Genomic DNA, 12,201 nt, shown 5'->3' with positions numbered 1-12,201 from the left:
GAAACGGAATCGAAGCGGAATTGACGGGTTGGTTTTGACAGCTTCTTCTTCTTCTTGTTTTTACTTGTTGGTTTTTTTTTGTTTCGGTTGAATCCAAAGTTAATTGGAATTCAACCAGAGAGGTTGATTAATGTTTTTTGCACGATAAATTTTTGCATAAATTTTATTCAAATTCCTTGTTAAATAAACGACCCACCCGAACCCAGACCCCCAGTCCTCAAATTTTTTATTAACCATTTAAAATAAACAAAGCACTGACAGTTTGTATTCCCCGTGGCAATCCAAAACGTCGTGATTCTTGATGGCCCCGGTCAATCCTTCGGATCTCTTACCACTGCCATCGCCCTGCAGCTCCATCAGCTTGACCAGATCGAAGCGGCTTGTTGGCAACCTGGATCGGATTTAGCGAAACAAACTGGATGTTGGAATCTGCCTGCTGGAAACATTGTGGACCGGCGGTGGCACCACCCGGTTGTACGTCTGGTACGTCACAAACACGGCCGACCGCCCTGGGTGGCGTCCTGCGGGGGCAGCAAAACTCCCGGTGAATTTCCCAAAACGTGTAGCTGGGTAGAGGTAGACCGCTGCTTTCCACGACGAAGATGACGAATTTCCTCCCGCAACGCAGGTTGGCGTGTTCTTGGCGTGAGCGTGAGGCGGGGCGTCTACTTCGGTTGCTTCCGACTTGCTGCCGCTACTTTCCATCATGCTCATGTCTGCTGCGGACGCTAATGATGCCGGACGATTCCTGCTTATTGTCACTGCAGCGGTGCGAGGACGATCCTGCGGATCGTACTTTACAGCATGATGCTTCGGCGTATCGTTATCCCCGTCGCTTTCACCCTCCGTCACACAGGCCATCGACGTCGACGTGAACGGCATCTGTCTCAATCTGGACGACAACGGAGAGGGCTTGATGGCGGTGGAATAGTTTGATCCTCCTTCCGTCGGTACTGGTTCCTCAAGGACATTCCACGGCTGCTGCCGCACGTGCACGTTGACATTTGACCCGCGTCCCCACTTCCGGATCCGACTGCGGCAGGTTTGCGCTCCTTTACCTTCGGTCCCTTGCAAGTGTGACCAGAGCATCCACGGGGTTCAAATTCTTCGTCGTTTTGCTCTTGGCCGATGGTGCCGCAGTTTTTGAAAACTACCGGATTTTCTGCGGCCTGAGCTCTATCCTCCAACCGTCGTAGCAGCTCCCGGCCTGAACAGCCTCTCAGCTTCCGTCTCTGTCGGAAGACAAAAAAAAAGTGTTATTCAATAACGAAAAAAGTGGAACATTTTTTTCTCCTACCTGTCTAGCTATTCACAAAATTTACGACTGCCACGCAAATTTCAATCAAAAAGGCCTACCGCGATTGCACGTGGACGCAAGAACGAAAAAAAATTAAACAGGATCTAACATGTCACAATCCATTTTCATTAAGCAAAATCATGACGTTTGGTTAAACAGACAACAACAAAACCGATTCGACGAAACGCGGCGAAATGTCATCGAGGCTCCGCTGTACACCGCCAGGTGTCGCCCTAGTGCAAAAACGATTAAACGGAATCGAAACGGAGTCCAACCGGAGATTCCGCTTAGAAAATTTCGAAGCAATTTTCGAAGCGGAATTCGAAGCGGAATGAACCCGTCATGCGGAAAACGATTTGATTGGGGAGGATACGCTTGGCAGCGCCACCGTCGCGGCTGAGAATACTTGACTTAACAATGAAAAAGGCTCAATAATTTCGAAAGAAAATAAATGTTAATCTCGTTTAAATATAAAATTCACTTCTGTATAATTCCAGTTGACTAAAAATAATGCAAAAATGCATTAACATTAACGAAAACATAACAGAAAATTCATTCAAAATTATTTTTCAAGCGACAACTTAAAATAGTCCCTGTACACATGTTATGTCCGATTTCGTTTTGTTTACCTTCTTTGGCGCGTAAAATTACAACCCTCTGATGAAGGGCAGTCAGACATTGGTCTGATGTCGTTCGTACGGAATGTTTTATGCAGTGATTATATGGTCCAACGTTCTGCTACTGTAGGCCATCATGATTTTGGAAGTGGCGCTATCTAGGCGGATGGTGCACACCCTAGCTCTTTTCAACGTATTTTGGTTTGAATTTTTACACACGTTTTTCAATGCTGTTTGTTCAATAATATACATCTGTTCTCTGTGCTTTAATTGAGCATCAAACTCTCCATATGACGAAGATAGGTGTTTGATTAGAAAGGGTATATTTCCCCTATGTGGAATCGGAAAGGGCATAAAATTTCCGATCTTTTGATACCCAAACATCTAGGTTTTCTTTAAAACCCCCGTTTTTAAATACCTAGGTAAAACGTTACTTAATCCACCTTTAGGTGGTTGGTGCCTTCCTCATATTCAAAAAGTCAATACATTTAGTAAAAATAGCAACATTCCCCCTTAACATGTTTAACAAATCAACTTTATTACTCTTTTCTTTTGATATGGTTTGCAGACCTTCAATATTTCTGGCTCATCGGCAAGGTCTGATAAAAAAAACCTATCCAACGATAGTTCGCATGGAAGATTCAGACAATATTTTTATTGAAATATCTGAGATCCGGCCTCCAAAAAGTGTATAAATAACACTTAAGTGCCAATAACTTTTAATAGGGTTGTAAATCCTTGATGTTTTAGGCTCATTTGAAAGGTCTTTCGATTATCTATCTAACGATGGGTCGCATGATGGACCCGGACATCATTTTTAATGAAATATCTGAGATCCGGCCTCCAAAAAGTGTATAAATAACACTTAAGTGCTCATAACTTTTGATAGGGTTGTCAGATCATTGATGTTTTAGGCTCATTTGAAAGGTCTTTCGATTATCTAACTAACGATGGGTATGAACCCGGACATCATTTTCATTGAAATATCTGAGATCCGGCCTCCAAAAAGTGTATAAGTAACAAAAATCAAAAATCAAATTATTCGCTCTACAGCATTGCCTTGGCGTTCTCGATTGCGAAATTCCTACTCGAAACTAGGTGTTCGAAGGCTTGATTGTTGAGGCAATTGCAAACCTCTTTTTACACCTTAGCTTCCATCCACCCCGGGATTCGAACTGACGACCTTTGGATTGTTAGTCCAACTGCCTACCAGCAACTCCACCGAGGCAGGACCCAGGGAGACGACTCCTACACCTGGACTGAGCTAACGACCTAACTTTTTTTAGGTTAGTCCGGGACCAACATTTACTTCCCTTCCGACGGAAAACGTGATCAGACAAATCTCGTCTCGAAAAATGCCACCGGGACCGTCTGGGATCGAACCCAGGCCGACTGGGTGAGAGGCAATCACGCTTACCCCTACACCACGGTCCCGGTAAGTAACACTTAAGTGCTAATAACTTTTGATAGGGTTGTCAGATCTTAAATGTTGCTTGGAAAGGTCTTTTTAATACCTTTCTGAAAATGTATAACATGATAGGGTTTCTTGCAAAAACCACCCTTTCTACGATCCAGTCCGGAGATAATCGAGTGACAATTTTTTTGTCCACCCACCTACACACATCCACACAGACATTTGCTCAGAACATGATTCTGATTCGATAGGTATATGTGAAGGTGGGTCTACGAGGTCGAATTAAGAAGTTCATTTTTCAAGTGATTTTATAGCCTTTCCTCAGTAAGGTGAGGAAGGCAAAACGTTGTCATGGTTTCGTTTGAGCAACCTGTCAAAACTGTATGAAATTTCGTAATTTTTGTTCTCGTGGATCAAACTTACTTTTTGCTCAGGTATTTAAAAACGTGGGTTTTACAGAAAACCTAGATGTTTGGGTATTGTAACTATTATATGACTAGGCCAACGACTAACTCAGGTTAAGGGCATGAGGCACTTGAGGGATAATCTAAGGGTCGGCTGCGCTACGGTGGTCAACAAAGGAGATCGCGGACAAGGGACTAAAACGTTCACTTTCTTTACAGGTCGGGTTCAATAATTTAATAAATTCCAAAATCAGTTTTAAAGTGTTTTATTGTAAGTGTACGTGTGTGTAGGAAAAAGGGGGGGGGGGGGTACGCTGCCGGTACGTACCGCTGCTACCTTGATGACGACGACGACTTCTTGGCCGAATCCTTTCGGCCGGCGAGCGCTCGCGTTCTGGTGGACACCGGTTCTCCGGAACAGTGTCGACGGTGGTGGTGGTGTAGAGCACGGCTGGAATCACAGGCCTTCCCTCTTTGGCGCAATCGGGCGACCTGGGACCTGCCCAACCTGGCCAACCCGAGAGGGGAATAACGCTCCTTGGGAATTAGGACCAGTTCCGATCCGAGCGTGCTCCTCGGTGATGATGGCCACCCTGGCCAGAGCAAAACGACAATCCTTGACGGGTTAGACGTAGCAGCTGGCTCCTCCGCTCTTACTGCTGCTAGGCCGAGAGTGTGCGATCGGGGTGTCGGACCAGCTTCCTGCTGACCGACAAAATGGCCGTTAAACGGCAACACAAAAGGTCCTGTGGACGGGGAGTAGTGAGTGGATTTCTAGCCGTACTTTTTAGCGTAAGTTAGCTAGTACATCGTCCTTTCTGCAGAGCCGTACAGCAGGGCGTTGACATACCTGGGCGATGTAGGGTGCTTCGCGCACAATTTCCACCTTGCACTCACTACTAATTTTAGCTCTACGAATTAACGTCTTGATCGCACACTTGCCTGAAGGGAATAGACCGATGGTGGCCTTCCCCAGATTCCTTCAAGCCTCCGATGCCAGTCACAGCATGACGTCACAGAGGGAGGTCACACCACCCTCTGGAGTCGTTCCATTTTCCACCCACCGGAGATGGATTCTGTAGTTTGTTATTCTTGTTGATATTGGTCCCACCTTGTTGTTGTGTTGTATCAGTGTGTTAACAAATTGTGTTATTTCAATCCTTTTTGCATCAAATCCCTACTAGCTGGTTTATAATATTTTTCATTTCCCTGTTTCCCTACTAACCATAACCTCAAAGATCGTGAACGTTCGTATTTAAATATTTATAAATTAAGGAAACCTGTAACAACGGTTACAGTATCAAAAGATAGGAAATTTTATGCCCTTTCCGATGCCACTTAGGTTGACTTGTAAATCGTGGACCGGTTTGGATGCCGGCGGATTTTCCGACGACGTAATTCCGGGTTGGTACGAAATTCCAACGAAAACGAACAATCTATTCTATCGATACAAAGACTGGGGGTTATACCGACACAAAAATGTTTATTTAGCAATTCTATGGTAATATATTGACATTTAGTTAAATTAAAAGTAGTGAAGTGAATTTCCAGAGTTATATAAAATTTTATACTAAGTAGTTAGTAAACTTTTATTCAATCCAAATTATTATTTTTTTAATCAGTCAAGGATACCTATTTGGAGTTGGGAGACAGGATTCATGGTGATTTATCAATAAAAAACTTTATTTATGTTAATTTTTCGGAATGTGTACAAACCTTTTTTGCACCTTTTTTATTTTTGTAATAGTATTTGTTATATAACTTTTTAGAGAAAACATCTTTTCATGAGCTTTTTGTAGCAAAATGTTTGGCATGAGTTTCGCGACTGTGTTTCAAATGTAGGTGGCGCCAAAATGAGGTTACTTGCCAAAAATCTTATTCCTTTCGGCTGGATTGAAGAACAAAATCGCTTATTTCTCATGACTGCCTACATCAATCTTATAGAAACTGGTTGCAAAAGACGAGAAAAATTTTTGCTTTAAAATATTGTATAGCAATTTTTGAGCGCGCAAAAAATTGTTAACTTTTTCTTTAAAAAACATGTTTTGGAACACGAAAAAATGACTTTCCCCGTATATATCAATGAAATAAATAGTTATATAGTTGATAACAGATGTGTTAACGTATATTCTACAGTTTTTATTCATTTTTGACAGACTTTCTTACCAAATTGTCCAAATTACTATCTTTTTCTCAATTTCTCATAGAAATATCGAACAAATATTGGAAAGTTGTACACCAAATTGTTGGAAATATTTTCTGTCATCCGAATCCGGCATAAGTTTTATGAACAAATAGCGTAAACCCATGTTTTTTTTAAATGTGTTTTTTCCTTCATAATCAACATTTTTACAAAATTTATGCCGGATTCAGATGAGAAAAATTATTTCCAACAATTTGGTGTACAACATTCCAATATTTGTTTGATTTTTCTATGAGAAAATTGTAAATACAGAAGAAGATAGTAATTTGGATTATTTGGCAAGAAAGCCTGTCAAAAATCATTAAAAATTGTTGAATATACGTTAACACATCTGTTATCAACTAAATAACTGTTTATTTCATGATATTTACCGGGCAACTAATTTTTTGTGTTCCAAAACATGTTTTTTTTTAAGAAATAGTTCGAAAATATGCGCGCCCAAAAATCGATGTTCATTATTTTAAAGCAAAAAAAAATTCTCGTCTTTTGCAACCAGTTCATTAAGATTGATGCTGGAAATCATGAGAAATAGCCAATTTTGTTCTTCAATCCAGCAGAAAGGAATACGATTTTGGCGCCACCTACATTTGATACACAGTCGTGCTGCAAAACCTCAAATGTGGAATTTTCATCTCCTATAGGCAATCAAACGTCAAAATTACCCCCCACTAGATGGCGCTCAATCTTGGGGTGATGTTTTCATTATAACCTACAGCGAGTAAATTGATTTGAAATTTGAAATTGTGTTATTTCATCATAAAATCGACATTAATAGCAAATTATACCATTTTCAGGTAAGAAATAAATAGCTTAATTGATATAAACGAAAATATTTTTGTGATGGCCGATTTAACCTGTTCATTATCTGATTCAAAATAAGGGAATATTTTAATCAAGCAAAACCTAACTAATCAATTGAGAATGTAGATTATTCAAGTGGACAAATATTTTTTAAAGTCACTTCTACCATAAAAGCAAAGATCTGCTTGAAAAATGATAATTGGATTGATTTTCAAAATTAGCAATCTAACCTCATTCTCGCGTTTTCAATCCGGATCTCAGAATTTTCAATGAAAAAGGCAACTTGGCAAAAAAATCAAATGGTCAGTCGATAAAAGTTTTTATTTCTTACCTCCTGTTAACTTTATTTTATTCCAAAAGATCAATTTTCTTTTAAAAAACCTTAAAATAGTTTTCACTCCCCTTTGCACTTATCGCGCAAAAACGTAAACGTAACCTTGCACCAAAGTTCTCCTACTCGAATGTAGGTGGCGAATAGAGTTTTTAGCTTTGGTTTTGGGGGCCTATTTTCCTTTCAGCTTAAGCCAAGACGCATGCGCTACAATTTTTGCTCTTTTAACTCCTGCGTAGATTGCTTCGCATCATGCGTTCGGACTTTTCGCCGCGTTGTTCAAAATCTTCCGTCTGTACATATTTTTAGGCGTTTTTCTTTAACACGCAGCAAGCGTTTGTTTGAAATCCTATTTTTGTCACGTGTCTCCTACTGTGTCGCTTCTTCATGCGACAAAAATTACGACGAATTTTACGACTCAAATTTCTCCTATAAAACATGCAAGGAACTATCCATAAACCACGGGGACACTTGGATGGGGGTGTTTGGAGGGGATTATGGCGATTGTCCACGATCCATACTAAAAAGTTTTTCCGCTGATGGTCGAAAATGCACTTGGTGCATACCAGCAGAGCATCTGCCACCATCATGTTGGCCCGAAAACCTGGAGCGTCCTGCCGACAGCGCTTGAACAGCTCCTCACGCCATGGTGGAAGGCAATTATTATAGAAATTGAAAGTACCTAAAATGTTTTTTTTTTTCATGGAAAGATACTTTATGGTGGTTACGGTGTTCGCTTTGTAAGCGAATGGTTCTGGGTTCGATTCCCATCTGCTCCCAACGAGAAAGTTAAGAACACATAAATTTGAAATCATGAATATGAACGAAAAATCAAAGTCGCTCGAGACGGGGTTCGATCCTCCGTCCTTTGGATTGGTAAGCAAAAATCCTAACCACTCAGCCATGACGACTTGGTGAACGTGGACTGGAATAAGGAATACTGTTACAGAAAGCGAGTTGTGGCGCTATAACCACGGCAAATAGTGTCCAGGGCATTCGTGGAAATACAATGTCCCATCCCAAAGGGTCCCGGAGTACCAAACCTTCTTAGCATGGTGCTCCCAACGAATACAACCAAATCTCGGAGCGTATGGTGGTGTGTCCCAAACTCAACCCAATTACGAGTCATCTCTGCGATACGGCTTTACGTAGTAGGCCTGGCCGCTTTAACGCTTGTGATGTTTCAATGCATTCTAATGCAATGGCGCACTACAAATGTTAATAAATGACAAGAAGAGTGCTAGGCGTCATTTAACCTAATGCACTCTCCAGGATCCCTTCAAAAGATTGGCTGCGCTAGGGTCTGATTAGATTAGATTAGATTAGGAAAGGTAGCATACTTTGTGGATGACGCTTCATATTAAAAATAATGTTATTATCTCTGTTAAATAATTTAGGGGGGGGGGGGGGGGTGTTGTGAAGGTGGTTGGGGCCTTAAATATTATGGAATATAGACGACCCCTTTGACCTTAGGTACATTCAATTTTAATAATAATAGAGGAGAAAATCGTGACGTTAGAACTGAACTCAAATCACTCAAAGTTCAATTTGTGAGTGACTTTAAAGCTAAGAACAAGATTGTCCATTCGACGCAGTGGTGAACGCAGAACGCTGTGCCAGTTCGATTTTTCCAACAACTGTCAGTCGAACAATCTATAGGGGTTGCTTTGTTCAATGGTCGATGACTGGCAGGCTATGATGACAGGCGCAAAATTTTGCGTTTGCGTCCAGGTCTGACGGACAATCTTGTTCTTACCTTAACAGTTTGGCCTAGTTTGACAGCTACATTGTCCCCAGTTTTCTGCGGGAGAGAAAAGGAGGCGAATACTTTATGAAAATCATACACCTAACCGGCGGTCGCATGATTGTGATACGTGGCGGCATGAAAGTATATCATTATCTGCATGAAAACTGTCCTCACCAACTTGCTCACCAACACCTCCGTGTACGCACGAGAACAAGCAGCAGTCAAGTGCTCTGTGCTCTACCGTTTTTTCGAAATTTTTCGCCGTAGCTGATTGTGATTACCCGCGAGTTTGCTTCTCCAGCATGCCAAAGGCCGGCCGTGGCCGTGGCAGTTCGAGTGCGGCCTCGAAAAACCAGCGAAGTTCGTCTACCGGCCGTGTGCAAAAAGGTAAACTAACAAACGCCGTATCGGCCGCCATCGCGCAGGGGAGCGTGAGCGCAGATGGAATCGACAAAAAGTATCTACATCCCGGTTACGTTCCGAGATCACCAGTGCGAACCCGTTCCGGTACTTCCGGTGCCACGACCAGTGGCACATCAACATCCGCCAACATCCCCATCAGGAACGAGTTCCAGATGCTGAGCGACGACGAAGAAAACAACAACACCGACGGTAGCAGCACTACCGACGACGACGACGATGACGGGCGTGCACGGAAGAAAGTGTCGACGCCAAAAAAGAACAATTCTCCAAAGGAACGTAGACCACCTCCAATTTTTGTTTTGGACACGTTGGCGGACGATGTTCACGAGTTGCTGGAAGGTCTCGGATATTGTCTGAAAATCGGTAAGTCGTCAGTGCAAGTTTACACTTTTGACGAAAAGAACTTCGACCTGGTTGTGGAGAAATTGAAGCGTCAAAACTTCAAGTTTTACACATTCGACCCCATGCAGAAGACTGCCGTTAAGGTCGTCTTGCAGGGGTACCAAGACCGCCCGATCTCCGACCTCAAGAAGGACCTCTCGGGTGCTGGCATAACGCCGCGTGACATAAAAGTCCTCTCGCGGAAGACAACAGTAACAGGTACACACACCCTGTACCTTTTGTACTTCGACCGCGGCACCGTCAATTTTCAAGACCTGCGGCGAACTAAGGCGTTGGACGGGTTTTGGGTAAACTGCCGGTTCTACTCAAAGAACCCGTCGGACGCAGCACAATGCCACCACAGAGTAATCCAGAGAGAACAGTCCAAACAAAAGCAGTCAAATTTTGTGGCTCCGTTACTTGTATACCCTTTGGAAAGGTAGCGGCTTTCAGCGTTATGTTTTGAGCGTTACGGGGTTGATGAAGAAAAATTTTCATCATAGTAAACTCAGGATTTTTCAGATTTTTTTTTTGTTTTGACAAGTGCCATGTTTTGATGACTGATTTGTAATTTTGTTCCTTTCAAGTTTTATATTTTTTAAGGAGCTTGGGAAGCAGTTAAGAGTTAAAATCCAGTTTATGCCTGAAGTGTCCCTCAGGCGTGCCCTCAGGACTACCCAAATGATTTGGCGGTGGGACGAAAACTATGCTTCCTTCCGGGTATTTGTTTCGCTATCTCAAATTGCCGCCCGTGGATCAGGCAAATTCTTATTGCCTACCCAAGGCAGGTTGCCCAACGTCCAGGGGATCCATGAGCGTTGAGGTTTTATGAGTACTCCATACAAATATATGTGTTTGTGAAGGAAAATGAATGTGTTAGCAAGGAAGAAGGTAGGAGGTCAAGAAAGGGGGGTGGGGGTCTCTGAACCTTACAGCACGTAGGTTAGTCATAGTCCCAAGATTAAGACTATAAATGAAAATTAAACATAGAAATAAGAAGATTCCATCTACTTATCCAATTTTTCTAGTAGTATGTTACGTCGTTTCCCAAAAACTGTCCTGAGAAATTGTTATGACCAAGCCACAAATGTTACAGCTACGAAAACTGTCCCAAAAAATTTCGCACAATTTTTCACTTTAAAGCTTAGTTTTCAAAAAATTCCTCTGGAATTCCGTTGGAATTGGAATTTATTACTCGAAACCACATCTCCAGTGAGAACTTGGTCAGTTCGATTCACAGCGTTGCCAGCATGAAACTTCCAACACAAGTGATTCTTTGGCGGAACTTGACCCACAAGTGAGAGGAGGTGGTTCCTAGACAGCTCCAAGTTGGTCCTTTTCCAAAACTTCCACCAAACTTTGGATATACCAGATGTGGTCCGCGATAGTCGTCAGAAAATCCACATTATTGATTGGATTGATTGAGAGATTGTGAAAAATTTTGACAGCTAAATTTAGAACCTGGTTGCTGCGAAAAAAATGTAACGCTTTAAACGTCATCTTTCTCGGAGACAATCAACAGTGTTGCTGAAGGGGGGATGTACCACGATGTACTGCGTAACGCAACCATAAATTAAATGCCAGTGCTCCCTCTGGGTTACTCTGTGATGCCACCGTTGCCAGAAATTCGGCCACGGCTCGCGGAACTGCAACCTCCCGCCCCGCTGAGTGAAGTGCGGTGAATCACACCTCTCTGAGGCGTGTGCACTGCCGTGCAAAGCGGACTTGGGGGACAAGGCAGAGCAACCATACCAGCAACTACCGTGGATGCAGCGCACGGAAACACTACCTCGAGGAGCAGGAAAAGAGGAAGAAGAAAGCAGCAGCGTCCCACCCTCCTCAGCGAAGTACGAGCGAAACCGTGCCGACAGCTGGTCATCGTACGGTTCCAGCGGACAACTCAGCGTTCCCTCCTGGATGGGAGCAATCGTTCGCCAGCGTGGTCGCTGCCGGCAGTGGCAATACGGCCCAGCAAGAAGTTACCGGAGAAGATCTCTTTACCCTGCCAGAGTTCTTTGCACTCGCAGGGGAGATGACGACGCGGTTTCGGATCTGCCGTACAAGCACATCTATAAAGGATAAAAAACTGTGATCTAGTTTTAAGCTTTTTCTATTTCTATCCCCTTTCTCTTGCAATTTTAGTAAGTTTTTTATTATTTTTTCTTACTCTTGGTGACACCTTTATTTACAAGCAATAACTGTTCCAAAATGGATCATAATGTAACACACAGCTGTAAGGAACTCCAAAACTCTGTTATGTACCTCAAAAGAACTTATTGTATCTTGATTATTCACCAATAAAACCGAATTGAAAAGTGAAAAACTGTCCTCATGCATTTTTTACGATATAGGGGTATGACATTTTTGCCCGTTACCGACAATTATCGACATTACCGACAGCTTTTTGATTGTATTTCACAAAAAAAAACCTTAACAGAACGAGGATTGAACCACCAACTTCACACGTTACCACCGCGCCATGGACGCTTGATGAAATGAGATTGAAAGAGCACCAACATAATCTTCTCTCTTAAGTGTTGCTCAGAGACGGGCGAGCATTATATGTGTTGGTGAGAACTGCAG

General features: G+C 42.6%; 1 protein-coding gene across 1 annotated transcript; it reads right to left on the bottom strand.

Moving 5' to 3' along the window:
• Positions 1–216: 216 nt before the first annotated feature.
• On the bottom strand, positions 217–1,435 carry LOC119767481. Its single transcript, XM_038256169.1, has 2 exons — positions 1,298–1,435; positions 217–1,232 (listed from the first exon to the last, which is right to left on the bottom strand). Exon 2 carries the CDS (start codon positions 1,087–1,089, stop codon positions 403–405), a length of 687 nt encoding a protein of 228 aa, XP_038112097.1. The 5' UTR covers positions 1,090–1,232; positions 1,298–1,435; the 3' UTR covers positions 217–402.
• Between the last annotated feature and the right edge of the window lie 10,766 nt (positions 1,436–12,201).

This window comes from Culex quinquefasciatus, chromosome 2, assembly GCF_015732765.1.
Source record: "Culex quinquefasciatus strain JHB chromosome 2, VPISU_Cqui_1.0_pri_paternal, whole genome shotgun sequence".
In the NCBI taxonomy this organism is placed as follows: domain Eukaryota; kingdom Metazoa; phylum Arthropoda; class Insecta; order Diptera; family Culicidae; genus Culex; species Culex quinquefasciatus.
Note: the sequence above shows the minus strand (reverse complement) of the source record. Positions and strands in the feature narration are given on the sequence as shown.

Excerpts from the sequence above, each read along its gene's own strand:
- LOC119767481 (XM_038256169.1), bottom strand. The coding sequence starts at position 1,089 with ATGCTCTGGTCACACTTGCAAGGGACCGAAGGTAAAGGAGCGCAAACC.